Source organism: Pongo pygmaeus, chromosome 8 (assembly GCF_028885625.2).
Source record: "Pongo pygmaeus isolate AG05252 chromosome 8, NHGRI_mPonPyg2-v2.0_pri, whole genome shotgun sequence".
NCBI classification, from domain to species: domain Eukaryota; kingdom Metazoa; phylum Chordata; class Mammalia; order Primates; family Hominidae; genus Pongo; species Pongo pygmaeus.
The window spans coordinates 97617043-97638664 of NC_072381.2; the positions used below are offsets into that span (position 1 = coordinate 97617043).

The 21622-nt window shown below is 40.5% G+C and overlaps 1 protein-coding gene across 3 annotated transcripts in view; it reads right to left on the minus strand.

Moving 5' to 3' along the window:
* The window catches only part of IDE (insulin degrading enzyme), a 132321-nt gene that overhangs the window by 35799 nt on the left and 74900 nt on the right, over nt 1–21622 (minus strand). For all 3 annotated transcript variants that reach the window (XM_054436217.2, XM_054436216.2, XM_054436218.2), the window contains exons 7-12: nt 20670–20832; nt 20058–20150; nt 19520–19611; nt 18383–18463; nt 16742–16845; nt 2434–2536 (exon numbers count right to left, since the gene is read on the minus strand). In XM_054436217.2, coding sequence (XP_054292192.1) covers nt 2434–2536; nt 16742–16845; nt 18383–18463; nt 19520–19611; nt 20058–20150; nt 20670–20832 — 636 coding nt within the window. The remainder of the gene's footprint in view (nt 1–2433; nt 2537–16741; nt 16846–18382; nt 18464–19519; nt 19612–20057; nt 20151–20669; nt 20833–21622) is intronic.

Sequence of the window (21622 nt, forward strand, 5' to 3'; positions counted from 1 at the left end):
AGCCACCATGCCCGGCCTCACTTCAGTACTTCTTTTTTTCTTTTTCAGACAGAATCTCACTCTGTTGCCCAGGCTGGAATGCAGCAGCGTGATCTCCACTCACTGCATCCTCCACCTCCCAGGTTCAAACAATTCTTGTGCCTCAGCCTCCTGAGTAGCTGGGATTACAGGTGTGTACCACCACACTCAGCTAATTTCTGTATTTTATTAGAGATGGGGTTTCACTGTATTGCCCACGCTGGTCTCAAACTCCCTTCAATCTGCCCACCTCAGCCTCCTAAAATTCTAGGATTACAGACATGAGCCACTGCGCTCGGCTTTCAGTACTTCTTAAGAACTGGCCCACACCTCTCCCAGATGATCATGTGAACTTTCAAGTGAACCAGTAGTTCAAGCACAAGGTTAAGAACAAAGTTGAGGCCAGGCGCGGTGGCTCACGCCTGTAATCCCAGCACTTTGGGAGGCCGAGATGTGCGGATCACAAGGTCAGGAGTTCGAGACCAGTCTGGCCAACATAGTGAAACCTCGTATCTATTAAAAATACAAAAAATTAGCCGGGTGTGGTGGTATGCACCTGTAATCTCAGCTACTTGGGAGGCTGAGGCAGGAGAATCATGTGAACCTGGGAGGCAGAGGTTGCAGTGAGCCAAGATGGCGCCATTGCACTCCAGCCCAGGCAACAGTACAAGACTCCATCTAAAAGAAAAAAGAAAAAACAAAGTTGAGATTTAGGTTGGGAGGGATTCACACAACCTGTAGTAGACTGGATCTGTTTCCTGTCCTAGTTCCAAAAGCTAAGTGGGACAGATTACAGGCCACTGATTGTTGAACCTAATTTATAAGGCTTTTCATTATTTAAAAAAAAAAAAAAAAAAGCAACTGGCCAGGAGTGAAAAGCAACCAGCCTGGACAACAGAGCAAGGCCCTGTCTATTTAAAAAAAACCCGATTGTCAATAATTCTGGATTTCTGGATTCAGTAATTTGATCTCTAGCTGGTATGGCACAGCCTTGCAGATTTTACAGTTCTTAGTTCCTGCATTTGTGTCTTTCGGCATTGGGGACGTTAGCCATATTTCTTAAGTGGTACCTTAGGGTTCCAGAACGGCTGAATAGGAGGGACTAGGAAACACTCAGTAAGTAATTTCACTACTGAGTTCCCAGATAGATGTGTTCTTAAAAAATTCCCAGCCGTGCACGGTGGCTCACGGCTGTAATCCCAGTACTTTGGGAGGCCGAGGCGGGCGGATCACAAGGTCAAGAGATTGAGACCATCCTGGCCAACATGGTGAAACCCTGTCTCTACTAAAAATACAAAAATTAGCTGGGTGTGGTGGCATGCGCCTATAGTCCCAGCTACTCGGGAGGCTGAGCTAGGAGAATTGCTTGAACCTGAGAGGCGGAGGTTGCAGTGAGCCAAGATTATGCCACTGTACTCCAGCCTGGCGACACAGCGAGAGTCCATCTCAAAAAAAAAAAAAAAAATCCCATTCAGGGCAGGTTTGTTATGGTCAGAGTCCAGTGAACAGGGGGATTCTTTCTTGTTTTAGGACTATTTCAGACCCAGCACTAATTCATGGAAGATCAGCTTTCCTCACAGTTTAGAGAGATGGACATTTTCACACACTGGAGGGCTTTAATGATCTCCTTCTGTATCATGAATATGTCAGAGATCTGTGAAGTACCAGTGATGATTTTCTTTCTTAAACTAATTCCTTTTTTTGTATGTCATCATACAGGTACATTTTTAAAATGTCCATTACTCGAGTTTAACTAGAATCTAGTCAGAGTAAAGTTTTCTGGTCTTTTCCCAGGAATAAGGGACCCAGTCTCAAAGGCACATAGCCAATGAGAACCAAAAGAGAAAAAAGAAAAAGTACTAGATAAGTAGGTAACATTCACAAGCAAAATCCTGACTACTGATGAATGGGACAAAATATTGTTTTAACATACCTGTTCTGAAAATCATAATTCCCCTATGTTGACAAAAAGAACGGTGCTATAACATGAGGCATAAAACATAGCACCTCCTGAAGCGAAGATGGTATGAATCCTAGAGCCTGCTCTCAGCCTGTGTTCACGGCAAGACTGTAGCTCTTTGGAGCCCTTGCATTGGTCTCTCATGCTTTCTACTTCCATCGCTTCTTGCCTTTCTGGTGCCCGTGCCCATGTACTCTGCACTTCAGTTACATTTTATGGCATGAGGCACAACCCTGGTGGTTTGATAGACACATGAGAAGGTGGCTAGAGTACCATGTCTACAGGAAAAGGCTAAACTCCTGCTCCCTATCTACTTGTTGATTTCTCTTAGGATGGTACAAACAACACTAGGTCATCAGTCTTCCACACTCTGGGGCCTTAGTTGGTGGATCTAGGGAGCAATGTTCTTGTGATTCCTCACATGTCAGGCTTATTCATAGATGAGTTAACCCCACCTTGATGACTTCATCTGGTATAGCTTCTTGTTTGTACTGGGTTCCATACCACTCTTCTGTGCGATCAGTTTTTCCTTCAAAAGATTTAGAAACTATTGCAACCCTAGAGATAGAAAAAACAAACAAAAAACCCTGTAAACTCATACTGTATATATGAATTTAAAGAACCTGACTCAGGACAATTTAAATAATATCCGAGAATGTGCTGGGCCTCTTAAGACCCAGCAAATCCTGTAAGGCTTAGTCCAAACAAGCAATATATGAATAGAGGTTTCTGATCATAGTCCCTGTTATCCTTTAGTTACAGTCCATTATTTTTAGTATGAAAAAGTGCTCACAGGAGAGATTCCTCTAGGTTGCTACTGACTAAAATTTAAAAAGAAGAGTAACTACGGGAAAAAAAAAGTAGCAAGGTCAGTTAAAAAGTCAGTTAAAAAACAGTCCTAAAAAAAGCAAAGAAGTTGCGGATGTGGTAGCTTATGCCTGAAATCCCAGCACTTTAGGAAGCTGAGGCAGGAAGATCACTTGAGCCCAGGAGTTCAAGAGCAATCTGGGCAAAATAGTGGGACCTGTCTCTACAAAAAATTTTAATAATTAACCAGGTGAGGTGGCACGCACCTATAGTCCCAGCTACTTGGGAAACTGAGGTGGGAGGATTGCTTGAGCCCACGAGTTTGACGCTGCAGTAGGCTAGAATCACACCACTGCATTCTAGCCTGGGTGACAAGTCAAAACCTTGTTTCTTAAAAAAAAAAAAAAAAAAAGGCAAAAAAAGTACTCCTTCCTAGGAGTATCTCAGGTGCAGAATTAACAGGAATGACTAACAAAACCTGCTGGCTCATCCAGAGATTCTAAAAACGTGACACACATACCCAAGAAACTTTTATTATTGCTTGCTACATTTGTGCTCTATGTTTTTTTCCCTGCCAGAGACTAGCATCAAATTTATCTACTACAAATACACAGGCCTTCCTGCTACTAGGGGAGAAAGGGACAAGACCAAAAAATGTCTACCACTGTAACCTCTGTCTCCCGGGTTCAAGAATTCTCCTGCCTCAACCTCCCAGGTAGCTGGGATTACAGGTGCCCGACACCACGCCTGGCTAATTTTTGTTTTTGTTTTTTTTTTGAGTTGGAGTTTTGCTCTTGCCACCCAGGCTGGAGTGCAATGGTGCGATCCTGGCTCACTGCAACCTCCGCCTCCCAGGTTCAAGCAATTCTCTGGCCTCAGCCTCCCAAGTAGCTGGGATTACAGGTGCCTGCCACCTTGCCCAGCTAATTTTTGTATTGTTAGTAGAGATGGAGTTTCACCATGTTGGCCAGGCTGGTCTTGAACTCCTGACCTCAGGTGATCTGCCTGCCTTAGCCTCCCAAAGTGCTGGGATTACAGGTATCAGCCACTGTGCCCAGCCCAAAAGCTTTTTTTGATGCAACAGTAGAAACAGCCCAGAAGAGAAGTCAGATGGAAAAAAGTGTTCAAGGATGGGTGTGGTGGCTCACGCCTGTAATCCCAGCACTTTGGGAGGCCAAGGCGGACGGATCACAAGGTCAAGAGATCGAGACCATCCTGGCTACCATGGTGAAACGCCGTCTCTACTAAAAATACAAAAAATTAGCCAGGCGTGGTGGCAGGTGCCTGTAGTCCCAGCTACTTGGGAGGCTGAGGCAGGAGAATGGCGTGAACCCAGGAGGCGGAGCTTGCAGTGAGCCAAGATTGCGCCACTACACTCCAGCCTGGGAGACACAGTGAGACTCTGTCTCAAAAAAAAAAAAAAAAAAAGTGTTCAAGGAGGGAAGGCAGAGGTAAAGTGATGTCAAAAGGTAAGTGAACAAAAAAATGACAAGACTAGAGGAGCAAAAGAAGTTCTGAACCAGTGGAACTCTAAGCCATCCCTGTGTAGCACTATCAGGGACACTCCACCTCTACTGCCTTTTAATCATCAAAATTGGAATCATTACACCCCCACCAGTGGACTCAACCACAGGCTGGGACCAATCCTATTTTGAATCTTGTGGGTCAAGGAATTCTAGCCAATTAGCTTGGGCAACTTGGTGTAAAGTCAGTCCTGCTATTGGTTCCACTTCTCCCTTAAGTCCCAATTCCCAATTCAAATAATTAGGTCCATATCTGTTCCTGCTTGTTCTCACCTACCCCCCAGAGGTTTGATTCTAGCCTCTGAATGTTGGCGTCACAGCTGAAAGCCTAGTACTTGTAATTAAAACTCCCCTCTGATGATACTCATCCATTTTGAGAATCCCAATCTCCGTTCCAAATACCTGCCCCTTGTTGAAGCTCCCCAACTTCAATGCTAGTAGTCTGAACTATTGTCTATTTTTTATTTTATACTCTACCTGGCTGACTGGACTTGGTCTTGTTATCTGCTTTTCGGTAGATATCCTAAAGCAAGCTGACTCACCTGTCAGTATGACTGACAAATCTTCCAGCTGTAGGTGTTCCTGATCTGGCCTATCTGTCACTAACCACTACCAGTTCTAGAAAACATGCTAAATAAGAAATACGTTCCAGAGAAAGATACAGAGGAATCAGAGGGTTTGACAGATGAAAGAGTTCTATTATTGTGTCAGAAGGAAGTGATGCATGTTGGTAGTTCAAGAATCCCGTTTGAGGTGTATGGGTAGAGAGTTCACAGAAATCATATAGTTATATGAAGGGTGTATGGTATCTCTTAAGGGCATTCAATACATGATAGAGCCTATGAAGACACAGGCCTAGGAACTCGGGCTTCCACTTTTGTTGATTTCTCAGAGAATGAATGGATTGATTCTTGAGGAGACTTCTAAAAAATATATTGAGCAGAAGAATCTGGTAGATGGTCTTCCCATCTACTCTTCCACGAAACGCTTGATTTCTTTTTTTTTTTTTTTTTTTTTTTTTTTTTAGAGACAGGGTCTCACTGTGACACCCAGGCTGGAGTGGAGTGGACTTGCCCTCTGAAACAAGAAAACCTTAAACTCAGTTCTGAGAGAGAAAGTAAACAAGCTGCCAAGCCAGATGCTCTGGAGGATGACTATCTGACATAGAAAGCAGACACTGAGGCTGTGCAGTAATGCTCAGGTTAAAAAAAAAAGGAGGGGAAAAAGGCAGACTCATCAAGTACAGTCCTTAGGGATTTGGATAGCTATATACCAAAGTGAGGTGTATGGGTAACATTTGAAATGTTATTATAAGGAAACAGACAAGCACAGTTCCTCAGAGTAGGCACAGATCAAATACCAGACTAACAAAAAGAGATACCTTTGCAGACCAAGAGTTCGTATATCATTAAGGAATTCCAGATTGAAATATACAATGAAAGGGTATGTATGAGGTAATAAATAAAGACAGGGAAGAAAATAACGGTAGAGACAGAGTATACACACATCAAACCCATATAGATACCTATGAAGCAGAGTGTGAAAGTACAGGGAAGAGCACTTGAATTAGGAGAAAAGGTCACAGTAATTGAAGTACAGATACCTATGGTATACACAACCGCAGACAGCTGAGAAAAACTAGTACAAATATTGTAGCATTTTAGACCATCTGCTGAAAATCTAATTATTCCAAAAAATAGGGTTTCCTTTTTTTGAGACAGGGTCTCGTACAGTGGTGTGATCATACCTTACTGCAGCCTTGAACTCCTGGGCTCAAGTGATCCTCCTGCCTCAGTCTCTCAAGTAGCTGGGACTACAGGCATATACCACCATACTCAGCCATTTTTTTTTTTTTTTGTGATAGAAATGAGGTCTCACCACGTTGCCCAGGCTGGTCTCAAACTCCTGAGCTCAAACAATCCTCCCACCTCGGCCTCCCAGAGTGCTAGGATTCCAGGCACGAGCCACCACGCCCAGCCCAGTTTTTTTTTTTTTTAATGTGGCTAGAGTGTGGGGGAAGAAAAGGCTGCCAATATGGTAATGATGTGATCCTTAGAAATGAGAGAACAGGCCAGGCACAGTGACTCAAGCCTGTAATCCCAACACTTTGAGAGGCCAAGGCGGGTGGGTCACTTGAGCCCAGGAGTTCGAGGCAAGCCTGGGCAATACAGTGAGACCCTGTCTCTGTTTAAAGAAAAAGAAAGAAATTAAAAAATGAAACATGAGAAAACACAACCTTTTCATACTAAAACTTACAACAGCAAGAAAAGGAAACAGTGGGCTAGAATGAATGCTGTTGACTTCAAGTACATTTAAAAATGTTTGGAGGGAATGCAGCTGTCGAAGCTGGATGGAACTCATCTGGAAACAAAAGGTCTCCTGACTACAGACATGAAAAGGCAATATGGTTCCCAAAGAATAAATTCTCCTGAGATTTTTACAAATGATCCCTGATACAGAATAGGAAAAGGACATCCAAAGAATGAGAAAAGGCTTCATAGGTAATTGTGATTAATTCAAACAATTAGTGGAAAGGGCACAGACTTGGCAATAAGAAACTGAGATTCTGGCAGATACTCTGAATCACTTTCTTTGAAATCTTGCCAAAATCACAGATCTAAGTTAGGCACAAGCCATTTAGCCTCTCTAAACTTCAGTTTCATTAATTTTTAATTTTTCTTTTTTTTTTTTTTGACATGGAATCTTGCTCTGTCGCCCAGGCTGGAGTGCAGTGGTGTGATCTCGGCTCCCTGGAACCTCCACCTCCTGAGTTCAAGCGATTCTCCTGCCTCGGCTTCCATAGTAGCTAGGATTACACCACATCCAGCTTTTTTTTTTTTTTTTTTTTTTAGGTGGAGTCTCACTCTGTTGCCCAGGCTGGAGTGCAGTGGCGCGATCTTGGCTCACCACAACCTCCGCCTTCTGGGTTCAAGAGATTCTCCTGCCTCAGCCTCCTGAGTAGCTGGGACTACAGGCACATGCCACCATGCCTGGCTAATTTTTGTATTTTTAGTAGAGACAGGGTTTCACTATGTTGGCCAGGATGGTCTCAAACTCCTGACCTTGTGATCCGCCCACCTCGGCCTCCCAAAGTGCTGGGATTAGAGGCATGAGCCACTGCACCCGGTCTTTTGTATTTTTAATAGAGATGGGGTTTCGCCATATTGGCCAGGCTGGTCTCCAACTCCTGACCTCAGGTGATCCACCCACCTTGGCCTCCTAAAGTGCTGGGACTACAGGCGTGAGCCACCACAACTGGCCTCATTAATTTTTAAATAGGGATTCAAATTAGATGAACCCTCTCCTTCCACTAGTAAAATTCTACACTATCATGATATCAAATTAGATTTTTAAAGGATACATAGAGAAGACAGAAAGTTGAAAAAAAAATCTATTGATGAGACTCAAAAATCATACTTAAATAGTGATAGGAAAGCTAAAGTGCTAAAGGAATTGAGACTCATGAAGAACGCTAAAAAACTTTTTTTTAAGTGTTTTTTGTTTTGTTTTGTTTTGTTTTGTTTTTTGAGACAGAGTCTCACTCTATCCCCCAGGCTGGAGTGCAGTGGCATGATCTTGGCTCACTGCAACCTCCGCCCCCTGGGTTCAAGCGATTTCCATGCCTCAGCCTTCTGAGTAGCTGCGATTACAGGTGCCTGCCACCATGCCCGGCTAATTTTTGTATTTTTAGTAGAGATAGGGTTTCACCATGTTAGTCAGGCTGGTCTTGAACACCCAACCTCAGGTGACCCACCTGCCTCAGCCTCTCAAAGTGCTGGGATTACAGGCGTGAGCCACCACGCCTGGCCTAAAGTGTTTCTTAAAGTAAGAAAAAAATCAAGAAAGATTAGGCTTAAAGTTTAGAAAATTCAGTCAACTTTTACTGAGTTCTTACCAGGTCAAATTCTGGGAAAGACAAAATATAGTTCCTATTTAGAAGAAACTCATAATTTAATAGGACACATGACCTATAGCAAAATGTAATCAGTTAATCTCATGTTAACAGATGGCAGGACTACTCCTCTCTTATTTACCTTGTCTTTGAAATAAACATGGGTCTTTAAACTGTAAAGGTGGACCAAACACAGAAAAAAGGCGTTAAAAACAGGTGAATGAGCCAAGTATGAAACCACCTCTCTAGCCAGGTGTGGTGGCTCACGCCTGTAATCTCAACAATTTGGGAGGCTGAGGCCGGTGGATCACTTGAGGTCAGGAGTTCAAGACCAGCCTGGCCAATATGGTGAAACCCTATCTCTACTAAAAATACAAAAATTAGCCGGGTGTGGTAGTGGGTGCCTGTAATGCCAGCTACTCGGGAGGCTGAGGCAGGAGAATCCTTTGAACCCAGGAGGCAGAGGTTGCAGTGAGCCGAGATTGTGCCATTGCACTCCAGCCTGGGCAACAGAGCAAGACTCTGTCTCAAAAAAAATAAAAATAAAAAAGGAGAAATCACATCTCCAAACATAGATGAGTCACAATTTCTAATGCTTAGGCAACTACCAAATCCTAACAAAATCATTGTCCATCATCTTTTAGAAATGCTGGAGAACACGAGATGAGGCAGAAAACGAGATGGAGATGGGCAAATGCTGTAACTTTCAAAAAGAAAAAAGGAGTGAAGCCTGAACACCATAAGCCAGTAAATTAGGAATTCATCCCTGACAAAATTCTACAGTTAACTGTCAGACTGTCAAACATTTAGACAAGAAGACCGTCGTTATCACTAGGACTTTCAAGGACTAATTAAGAATAACTTCTCCCAAATAAATGGAATTATTTATGACTAAAGGAAGGCACATGACAAAGACTCTATAGCTGTCTTTGTAGATTTAATATGGTAAAACAGGTACCAAATGATAGGATCGGGGAAGGTGGGTGACAATGATCATGGAGTAATAATAGGTAAACACCTTTGAACAGGTAATCAAGTCTCAAAATTCAAAATAATTTTCTAACAATTAGGAATGGCAAAAATGAAACTGGCTACCTTGGTATTTAATGAGTTCCCCATCCTTGGAAGAAGTTAAACTGAAGCTGGTAACTACTTAGCTGGGATACTGCAGAACAGATACACAGTACCATACTACACACCATTTTATATAAGGGACTTGAGCACCTTGGATTTTGATATCCACGGGGGTCTTGGAACCAATCCCCTGCGGATATGGAGGGCCAAGTGTATACCTAACAGGAGTTGGATTAAATGGCCTCTAAGGTTCCTTTCATTCTTAAGAGTTTCCTGTTTATTTCCCTATCTGGTTGCAATGTTAAACTTGTCTCAGCGGGTATTAAAGAAGGTAATCTTACCCTTGAGCCACCCTAGTCTGGCCTGGCAGCTGACAATATTATCCCAGGCTGTTTTGCACCATGTATCACTGACCTACTGCAATTACAACTGTAACAGTCACAGAGACCAATCCTGTAGAGGAAAAGTGCTTTCTCTTTAAATGCGAGAGTAAAAATTGGTATTTAACTCTAATTGCATAAGATATCAAATTTAGAAATATGCAATTTCAAAAGTAAAACATATGCTCCAGCAAATGCACTCCTACAAAGTGTTGCTGGGTCAATTACTGGCTCTAGAGCAGCAAGAATTGTAATTTAAATCATGGTTTTTTCTTACAAAAATGAAAAAGCACATCCTTATTATATGGTATAACTTTAATACAGCATTACCTTGTGTTTGTACAACACTTTTTGACTTTGCTACATCATTTTACATCATACAGATAAAGCACTATCCCCATTTTGCAGATGAGCAGGGTTCAAGGAAATTAAATGACAGCCAGTATTCATGACATTATATAAAGTTAACTTTTCACAAGTCCCCCTTTCAGGACTGTGAACTCTGAGGTTTCACGTAAGTGATTCAATAAACGTTGAAAGAAAAAAATGATGTATCCAACATCTCATGACTAGTAGTAGGTGACAAAACCACACAAAATTAGTAACTGGAAGGAATCTTAAAGATTGTCTAGTGAGGCCAGGTATGGGGGCTCACGCCTATAATCCCAGCACTTTGGGAGGACGGAGCGGGTGGATCACTTGAGGTCAGGAGTTTGAGACCAGCCTGGCCAACGTAGTGAAATCTTGTCTCTACTAAAAAAAAATACAGGCTGGGCATGGTGGCTCACACCTGTAATCCCAGCACTTTGGGAGGCTGAGGCAGGTGGATCACCTGAGGTCAGGAGTTCGAGACCAGCCTGCCCAACATAGCAAAACCCTGTCTCTACTAAAAATACAAAAAGTTAGCTGGGCGTGGTGGCAGGCACCTGTAATCCCAGCTACTCGGGAGGCTGAGGCAGGAGAATTGTCTGAACCCGGGAGGCGGAGGTGCAGTGAGCCAAGATCGTGCCATTGCACTCCAGCCTAGGCAACAAGAGCGAAACTCCATCTCAAAAAACAAAAAACAAAAATTAGTCAGGCGTGGTGGCGCGTGCATGTTATCCCAGCTACTGGGAGGCTGAGGCAAGAGAATTGCTTGAACCTGGAACAGATTGTCTAACGATTTCTATTGGTAAATCTATAGCTCTTTCTCATGTTGGTAAAAGGTTTTATTTGTAGAAGGTATATGATAAAATTCAACCAGATTTAGGCTGATTTTTCACCCCTGGAAATATAGGTACACTGAGGAAAATACAAATATTTAAACTGTTTTACTTGCCTAAATGAGGCAAGTAAATTAAAACTAGTGTGGCAAGTAAAGTAAAAATTAGTGTGTGTTCTGGGTATTTTTCTTCAATGTATTTTAATGATGTAAGTAAATGCATATATCACTTAAGAGCAGTTTTTAATATTGATGAAGTCCATTTTATCGGTGGTTTTTTTTTTTTTTTTTTTTGAGATGGAGTTTTGCTCTTTTGCCCAGGGTGGAGTAAAGTGGCATGGTCTTGGCTCACTGCAACCTCCAGCCCCCAGGTTCAAGCAATTCTTCTGCCTCAGCCTCCCAAGTAGCTGGAATTACGGTAGAGACAAGGTTTCGCCATGTTGGCCAGGCTGGTCTTGAACTCCTGACCTCAGGTGATCCACCCACTTTGGTCTCCCAAAGTGCTAGGATTATAGGTATGAGCCACTGCGCCCAGCCTTCTTTAAGACAGGGTCTCACCCTGTTGCCCAGGCTGGAGTGCAGTGGTATGATCATGGCTCACTGCAATCTCCACCTCCTGGGCTCAAGTGATCCTTCTGCCTCAGCCTCCTGAGTAGCTGGGACTACAGGCACGCACCACCACACCCTGCTAATTTGCATATTTTTTTAGAGATGGGCTTTCATCATGTTGCCCAGGCTGGTCTCGAACTCCTGAGCTCAAGCAATCCTCCCTCTATGCCTCCCAAAGTGCTGGCATTACGGGTGTGAGCCACTGTGCACGGTCAACGTGTTTTCGTTAGTGGTTACTGCTTTTCATGTTCTATCCGAGAAATCTTTGCCTATCTCAAGGTTTTGAAGATATATTTCTATTTTTTCTGGAAGTTTTATAGATTTAGTGTTTATATTTAGGTCTATGATCTATCTCAAATTTTATAAATAGTATGAGGCAGAGGTCAAGTTTCATCATTTTTCATATAGATATGCAGCTGGTAGAACAGCACCATTTGTTGAAAAGATTTTCCATTCTCAATTATGTTGATGCTCTTCTCAAAAATAAAATCAACTGACTGGCCGGGTGCGGTGGCTCATGCCTGTAATCCCAGCACTTTGGGAGGCTGAGAACGGCGGATCACCTGAGGTCATGAGTTCAAGACCAGCCTGACCAACATGGAGAAACCCCATCTCTACTAAAAATACAAAATTAGCCAAGCATGGTGGTGCGCGCTTGTAATCCCAGCTACTCAGGAGGCTGAGGCAAGAGAATTGCTTAAACTCGGGAGATGGAGGTTGCAGTGAGCTGAGATCGCACCATGGCATTCCAGCCTGGGCAACAAGAGCGAAACTCCATCTCTAAAAAAAAGAAATCCAACTGACTGATAGATGAATGCATAAAGAAAATATGGTACATACAAATAATGGAACATTATTTAGCCTTAAAAAGAAAGGGAATCCTGTCATATGCTACAACATGGATGAACCGTGAAGACGTTATAGTAAGTGAAATGAACCAGGCACAGAAAGATATGTTGTATGATCCTACTTACATTAGGTATCGAAAGTAGTTAAACCCATAGAAACAGAATGTAGAACAGTGCTTATAAGAAGGCAGAGAGAAAAGGGAAGTTGTTTTTTAATCACAACAAAAAAATCAACTGACCATATATGTGTGGAACTATATCTGGACTCTGTTCTGTTCCAATGATTTCTTTGTCTATCCATATGATGTCAATACTACAGTGTCTTAATTACTGAAGCTTTATACTAATGTCCTCAAATCTAGTGGTTTAATTCTTTCCACATTTGGTGATTTTTTTTTTTTTTCAGGAGTGTTCTGACTTATCTAGGTCCTTTGTATGTCCGTATAAATTTTGGAATCAGTTTACCAATTTCTGAAAAAAGAAAAAACAGCCTGGCCAACATGGTGAAACCCCATCTCTACTGAAAATACAAAAATTAGCTGGGCGTGGTGGTATACACCTGTAATCCCAGCTACTCGGGAGGCTGAGGCAAGAGAAACGCTTGAACGTGGGAGGCACACAGTGCAGTAAGCTGAGATCACACCACTGCACTCCAGCCTGGGCGACAGAGTGAGATCCTGTCTCAGAAAAAAAAGAAAAAGAAAAAAAGAAAAAAAAGGCCAGGTGCAGTGGCACATGCCTGTAATCCCAGCACTTTGGGAGGCTGAGGTGGGAGGATCATTTGAGCTCAGGAGTTCGAGACTAATCTGGGCAACATAGTGAGACTCTGTCTACAAAAAAATTTAAAAATTAGCTGGGCATTGGTGGCACATGCCAGTAATCCCAGCTACTTGGGAGGCTGAGGCATGAGAATTGCTTAAACCCAGGAGGAGGAGGTTGCAGTGAGCCAAGATCACACCAGTGCACTCTAGCCCGGGCAACAGAGCAAGACTCTGTCTTCAAAAAAAAAAAACAAAAAACAAAAAAACAACAACAAAAAAACAGGTGCGTTGGCTCATGCCTGTAATCCCAGCACTTTGTGAGGCCAAGGCAGGCAGATCACAAGGTCAAGAGATCGAGACCATCCTGGCCAACATGGTGAAACCCCATCTCTACTAAAAATACAAAAATTAGCTGGGCATGGTGGCGCGTGCCTGTAGTTACAGTTACTGCGGAGGCTAAGGCAGGAGAATCGCTTGATCCCGGGACGCAGAGGTTGCAGTGAGCCAAGATTGCGCCACTGCACTCCAGTCCAGCGACACAGCGAGACTCTGTCTAAAAAAAAAAAAAGAAAAAAGGATCACGCCTGTAATCCCAGCACTTTGGGAGGCTGAGGTGGGCGGATCACCTGAGGTCAGGAGTTCGAGACCAGCCTGGTCAACATGGTGAAACCCCATCTCTACTAAAAATAAAAAAATTAGCCAGGTGTGGTGGCGGGTGCCTGTAATCCCAGCTACTCGGGAGGCTGAGGTAAGAGAATTGCCTGAATCTGGGAGGCGGAGGTTGCAGTAAGCCGAGATTGTACCATTGCACTTCCAGGCTGGGTGACAAGAGTGAAACTCCATCTAAAAAATATAATAATAAATAAACAGGTATAGTGGCTTGCACCCATAGTCCCAGCTACTCAGGAAGCTGATGCAGGAGATCACTTAAGCCCAAGAGGTCAAGGCTGCAGTGAGCTATGATCCCGCCACTATAGTCCAGCCTGGGTGACAATGCAAGACCCTGTCTCTAAATAAATGAATAAAAAGAAGAAAAAGAAAAACAGCCTACCAGGATTTTGGTTATGATTACATTGAGTCTATGAATCAGATTGGAGAGAACTAACATATTAATAATATCAAGTCTCCTAATGTATGACTATAGTATGCTTCTCCACTTATTTAGGTCTTCCTTCATTTTTCTCGGCTACTAATTGCTCTCTTCTACTGTTTTTAGTTTTTTATGTAGAAGTCTTGCTTATCTTTGGTTAAACTCATTCCTAGTAATATTATGCTTTTGTTGCTAGTGTAAATACTTCTTTTAATTTTCTATTTTTTTGTTGCTATATATAGATACGCAATTGATATTTGTATATTGACCTTGCAACCTGTGATTGTGCTGAATTCACTTATTAGTTCCAGATTTTTGAAGGGGAAAGTAGATTCCTTAGGATTTTCTACATACGCAATTATGTGTATCAGTGCATATATCACTTTAAACCATTTAAATTATGTGAACTATATCTCGCCATCCCCCACTAGATTACTTCAGACATGAATAACTTAACATATTACGTTATACAAATATTTAATCTACAACTTTCTCTGTTGTTCACTGAATGGAAAAGGAAAGATTTCTTCATTTTTCAATTCCTCAGTAAAATATCTAGAGTTGAAAAAGAGCATTTGCTGTTAAAGGCAGAATGATCAACTCAGCAATCTCTAATGAATTCACAGCTGTCTGTAACTTCGTCTAGTTTTTCAGTATGATTTTCTGTATCATAATCAATTCTTGAGTAATTAAGGATTAGGCAATAAATGGGGACTTAAAATATTGGCAAGAAACTGCGTAGGAAACATTGTAACCTACTGGGTACCTCAAACCAGAAATTTAATTTCTAAATAATTTCACATGTTATTTTCATTGAAAAAGATTTCTAAATTTTGACCCTTAATATATTTTTTAAACCTCAAAACCATGGTATCTTATTCCAATTTAAAAATTCTAGGCTCAGTAAGAAAAAAGAAAAGAAAAGAAAATTCTAGGCTGGGCACAGTGGCTCACAGCTGTAATCCCAGCACTTTGGGGCGCTAAGCTGGACTGCTTGAGGCCAGGAGTTTGGGATCCACCTGGGCAACACAGTGAGACCCTATCTCTATAAAAAATTGTTCTTGAAGCTAGATAATTATCTGTACTCATCCAAACACTGTATCATAATATAGAAAATCATTAAAACTTTTAAAAATAGAGATGGGGTGTCACTATGCTGCTCAGGCTGGTCTTAAACTCCTAGGCTCAAGTGATCCTCCTCTGCCTTAGCTTTCCAAAAAATAGAATATTTAGCTGAATCCTAGCATGAGGTCAGGTAAAATCTGGCTAATAGTATTTCCTAGAAGAAAGTCACCCGAGTCCACCAACCACCTAGGAGTGACAACAGATAGGCCAAGCCCACCTGAACATTAGAAGACATTAATTATTGTTCTCAACCTAAACAGTATAGTGCAAGTCATATATATGCAACTATCGCTAATGAATCTTTGATAATATGTCTGGAAAAGTTCAAACAATGGTAACTAGGAAAAGACTCTGATAGGATAGTTCTGTCAAAAATACTTTTTTTTTTTTTTTTGAGACGGAGTTTCGCTCTTGTTGCCTAGGCTGGAGTACAATGGCATGATCTCGGCTCACAGCAACCTCCATCTCCTGGGTTCAAGCGATTCTCCTGCTGCAGCCTCCCGAGTAGCTGCGATTACAGATGCATGCCACCATGCCTGGCTAATTTTGTATTTTTAGTAGAGACGGGGTTTCTCCATGTTGGTCAGGCTGGTCTCGAACTCCCGACCTCAGGTGATCCGCCCACCCTGGCCTCCCAAAGTGCTGGGATTACAGGCGGAAGCCACTGCGCCCAGCCAAAAAATATTTTTTTTTTTCAAAAAGTTCTATCACATTGTTGATCTTATTCATAAAACAACTGTTCCAAAAAACGTATTTACTCAATAACCAAATTGCCAGTAGAATTTCAAAAATACTTCCCTAACAGAGGAGAAAAATTAAAAATGTAAAACGTGTCATTCAATTATATTCCCTCTATCATTTGACTTTAGAAAACATAGATGAAATTCAGTTTTAAGGGAGGAATATCATGTGGTAGCTCACAAGCACTTGAAGGACTACTTTCCTCTAGCAAGAATACCTCTGCTACTATAAGAGTTTGGACTTTTGATTTCCTGGTTAACCACTGGTCAATCAGGAGGATTCTGAGATTGTAATCTTTACTGTGGCTTAAGAAAAAGAGGGTGCCTTCAATTGCTTATATGAGTCAGATAGGTGGGCCGATACTATGGGCGTTTGAGTTAGAATAAAGCCAAGTTAAGACAGGTTATTATTCTATTTTATTTATGATAATAAAATTATATTTGTTTTTTAAAATGTCCTCATCTTTTAGAGATATTGCCTCAAAATAATTTAGGGTGGAAGGGGGATGACTGAAGAGGGATGGGTATAGATTAAAAAAGACTGGCCACATATCAATGGTTGAAGCTTGGTGTTGCTTCATTATACTATTCTCTACTTTTGTAACACTTGATAAAATGTTTAAAAGCATTTTATTCACAATTTCAAATTTTTTCAGATTCTAATCATTATTGAAAATTTAGTGTATAATAGTAAAATCTTTATGGTGACTCACCGGACATTTTCTGGTCTGAGTTTATCGAGAACCATCTCTATTAAGTCAGGTCTAAATTCTTCCAGTAAATATTCCGCTGTGAGCACCTCTTCTAGGGGATAATACTTTTAGAAAGGAAAATATAAATAAATAAAATATACAAAGCTACTACATAGTTTATTAAAGCAGATATGTAACACATTAAATTCATTACTGTACACCCTTTCTCTCTTCAATTAAATTTTACTCCATTGGAAAAATTTTCTGTAGCCCTAAATCGTTTTCTCTTTCCTACCACATTGTTAAGCAGTTTCATATTGTTTGATGATTCTGCCAAATATACTGTTAATCCTCAAACATACTTCCATTATAGAGAGCAAAATCACATTTCTTTCAGGGAAAACCATGAATATTTCTGGTTAAAAATTGAGTACTTGTTAATGAAGAAAATTTGATAATAAAATGCTGACACCTACAGGATTTTTAAAATATAAAGTACACACATTTTTATGAACCGAATTTTCTCCTAAATTTCTATGAAACAAATTAGACAAACATTTAAGAAGCAGTTGTGGAAAAAAAAATGGCTTATATTTTTGGCCAGTGTAGAAAAACAATGCAGAAGATGCTTTTTGGTAAGAGCAACTTCCAATATACTGAGACACACTGACTGATTCATTCATCCAATAAATATTTAATGAACATCTACTCTGTGCCAGACACTGTTCCACACACTATGGATACAAAAGTAGGTAAGACACATGAAATCCTTTGTCCTGCAAGAAGCACACAGACATTGTAATTGGGAGGGAGGCAGACAATAAATATTGTAATGTTAGTGAGAGATGCTGTGAAAACAATAAAAAAAGGGGCAGGGGCATTATTTTAGTTTGGGAGGTCAGAGAAGGTCTGAGAAGAACTCTGAGTGGAGACTCAAATGATAAGAACCTAGCCAGGCAAAGATCAGATAGAACAGTGTTTCATGTAGAGAAAATAGCAATGGGGGAGAAATAAACTTAATGCTTGAAAATTAGAGAGCCAGTACAGTTGGAGTGGAATGCAAATGGGAGAGGTGGGCTGGACAGTGGTATAGAAAATGGCCAGATAGGCTGGGGCCACATCACCTTGTAGGCCAAGGAAAATTTTGCATTTTATGCCAACTCTGTTGGGAAACCACTGAAGGAATTTAAACAGAGGAGTGAAACATTCAGATTTTAGTTTTCAAAAGATCATGAGGCTGGAAAAATAAACTACAATGGGGACCAAGAGGAAAATAGGGATCGCAGGTAAAAGACTATCATGGTAGCCCAAGCAAGAAATGATGACAGCTCAGACTAGGATGGTAGCAATGGAAATTTTAAAAAAGTAAATGATCAATAGCTTTAACATAAGTAGCACTTGACATGCTATAGAACTGAAATATATTTAAAGCCAATAAGCAAAATGCATATTTAATAAAAATATTACAGAAAATAAATTTCAGGATGATGAAAATTAAGATTTTAAACATATCCTGACATCAACATTTGCCCTGTTGCTACGAAGTTGAAAGTTTTATACTTCAGCTTCAATTTTAATCATTGACTTATTACTGAAAATATATGCAAGATTGCTGAAATACTCTACACAGCAATGTATACAGTAAAATAACAACAAACTTACATGCAATATTCCTGCAATCTTAGATGTATAGCCCCGTGGCCTCTCTTTGTCTTTAAACCTAAAAGCAACAGCATTCAAGTCCTAAAATAGAAAGTTAATCCAATTAGATATGTCCACCCTTATTTAGAAACACTTTTTTTTTTTTAGTGTTTGGCTTGCACTATAAGCTTTCTACTCCATATTTAACTTTATCACACTTTCTGAAAAAATGGCTATGCTTGATTTAGAAATGTATAGAATATTTTAAAAATTTCTTAATGTGTATAAAATTTAATCCATCAATCTAGGCTTAAAACCAAAAGCAAAATAGGTAAACAACTTTCAATGAAAATAACAAATACAGGATATGGCTCGATAGCCTAAGTTGTTGAAACTAGTAGCCAAAGAATTTAGAAAAACTGTGTGAAAGAACCTTGTGAGATCCAACAATTCCACCACAGATGATTTTGGTGACTCATTCAGAGAACAGCACCCAGATTAGGAGTTATTGTCATAATTTTCAGAAGCAGAGATTATACCTTTAAACTTTTATCTAGTTAAAAAGGATGTTTCTCATACTAAAATACATTTGAGAATCTCGATAGGCTTTAAAGCACATATTTTTAAAAACCCTTTTTTAAAAGGCTTTTAAAAATTTGAAAGACAAACACCATTTGTTTTATGCGAAAAAAAAAAAAAAAAGCCAGGCTCTTCCCATACATACAATAATAAAATCACTTTTAATAACACAATCATACATAAAGCAATTCATTACTTCTTTGAGAGTTTGCTACAAATTTAAAGATCTGAAAATGACAGAGCTCATGCAGCTTCAGGCAGGGAGTAACATAATCCCTGACATATTTCAGCTCAAGAAACTGCTGATTTTCTTCTGAGTGATGGAAAAGCATTGGATTTCTTCCCTTTTCCATCCTAAAAAGGGCTACACGATGCCTTTCCACTTAGTTGTGCCCCAAGTAGCAAATCAGACTAGTACAACTAAGCCTTAACTAATACTATTATACATTGCAAAATTTTAGAGTTCAATTAGGAAAAAAACTTTAAAAGTTTAACTGGGCCTTATATTTAAATTAATTCACACGTATTTGTTCTTGAAAAATAGATTCCTTAAGAAAAATTTTGGTGAAACAAAAGTACCTTGCACTCTTGGAAAACCCATTCTTGAGGTCCTTCTGCACGTAACTTCTGAATGTATTGAAACATGTGCAAAATTATATCTTCAACATGTACTGGAAAAAAGGGGCACACTTAAAAACCATTCAGTCCTTGAATCCTTCAAAGCAGTGAGCTCACTCCTAAGGTAAAGTCAGGTAAGTGGAAGATGGTCCCTCTTAGAAAATGCAGTCCTTACCTCCTTGAGACTGGTTTTAGGTGTCCCACATACATGGCCCTCCGGGCTCAGGGATATGTGACAGAAAGGGTGTTGGGGCAGTAAATGAGCAAATAAAAAGCCAAGTCCACATTTAACAAGTGCAACATAATGATCAGTTGTTAAGGGGGGAAGAATCATCCATGAAACAAAGGCCAAGTTACATATGAAAAATACAATGGATAAGTTGTATGAATTAAAGTGTTATAGCTTTCAACATAAAACAGATCCACAGCATGAAGAAGTTAAAAAACATCATAGAAAGTAAATTTTCATTCAAAAGTAAAAAGGTAAGTCAATACTTACATAATCCTTCCTCGGTCAAGTCCACATTAATGATAAAAAACATAAAACCTCGGGCTCCTTCCTTCTGCCCACCAACAAGAGTATTAACCCAGCCTGCAACATTCAAAGGAAATCAACATGATTGATTGCGTATGTGGCTTCCTTGAAGATAAGAAAAATTTTAAAAATTCATACTGTATGTTCCTAAGATATCAGAATGAACCTCCTGCAAAAAGATTGGGAAAAAAAAAATCAGTTCAGAAAAGCAGTTTCAGATGGTGCAGAAGTGGGGGCTTTCCTGAAGATTCCTCAAATCAATTCCCAGTCAAGAGTAGACTACTGGCTGGGCGCGGTGGCTCATGCCTGTAATCCCAGAACTTTAGGAGGCCAAGACAAGCGGATTACTTTAGACCAGGAGTGTGAGACTAGCCTAGGCAAAATGGCAAAACCCTATCTCTATCTAAAAAAGAAAAAAAAAAAAGACAACAGCATGCCAACAACCACCATCTCACTCACTAACCCAAAATAGTCACATCTAAGAATGTTCCTTCATAGGACAATATTCAGGAGAAAATGAGAGCCAGAGTGAAAAGATGTGGTGGACACTCAGAAGCTGCTGCTCAGGAGACTTACCCTTTGATTTAAGTTCTGATAACAGACTTCCAGGACCTTCATGCCCAATGAGATGACCAAGATAATGACCAGGATTTGATTTGTAGTATTTCTGAAGGTCAGGTATGGGAAATGTCACATAGAGATTCCTAATATCTTTAATGGGTACTATTTTGTAAAGTTGCTGGAGAAAACAAATCAGAGAGATTAGCTGTATACAACTCCTACTGAAGAAAATATTTCTAAACTATGAAGAATGATTTTCATGGAAGAATCCCAAATTTAAGAGCAAATCAATTGCCACAGAAAATGATACACTGACCACAAAGAAATAAATGACTCAGCACTCTCCTAGTGGAATTTCATTACAGTCGGTATATAGCCCATGTTTGACCCCCTGAACCATGCAGCTAAATATTAATGGTTTTGAATGCTTATCTTCAGGTACAGGGTAACAGCTTCAACAGTCTATTGAGACTACAGCTACCAAAACTACTTTTAGCATGTAAAGACCAGAACATACTGATATGTTTTTGGTGATTCATGATCCTAATAAATGTGAGATTGATTTTATTATCCTGACAAATGTTTAAAACCACATGGGGGCCGGGTGCGGTGGCTCACACCTATAATCCTCACACTTTGGGAGGCTGAGGGAGACAGATCACCTGAGGTCAGGAGTTCGACCTCAGCCTGGCCAACATGGTGAAACCCCATTTCTATTAAAATTACAAAAATTAGCCAGGCACGGTGGCATGCACCTATAGTTCCAGCTACTCAGGAGGCTGAGGCAGAAGAATTGCTTGAACCCGGGAAGCAGACGTTGCAGGGAGCCAAGATCGCGCCGCTGCACTCCAGCCTGGGCAACAGAGTGAGACTCCAGGTCAAAAAAACCAAAAACAGAAACAAACAAACAAAAAAAAACTACATAGGGGCTGGGTGAAGTGGCTCACGCCTGTAATCCCAGCATTATG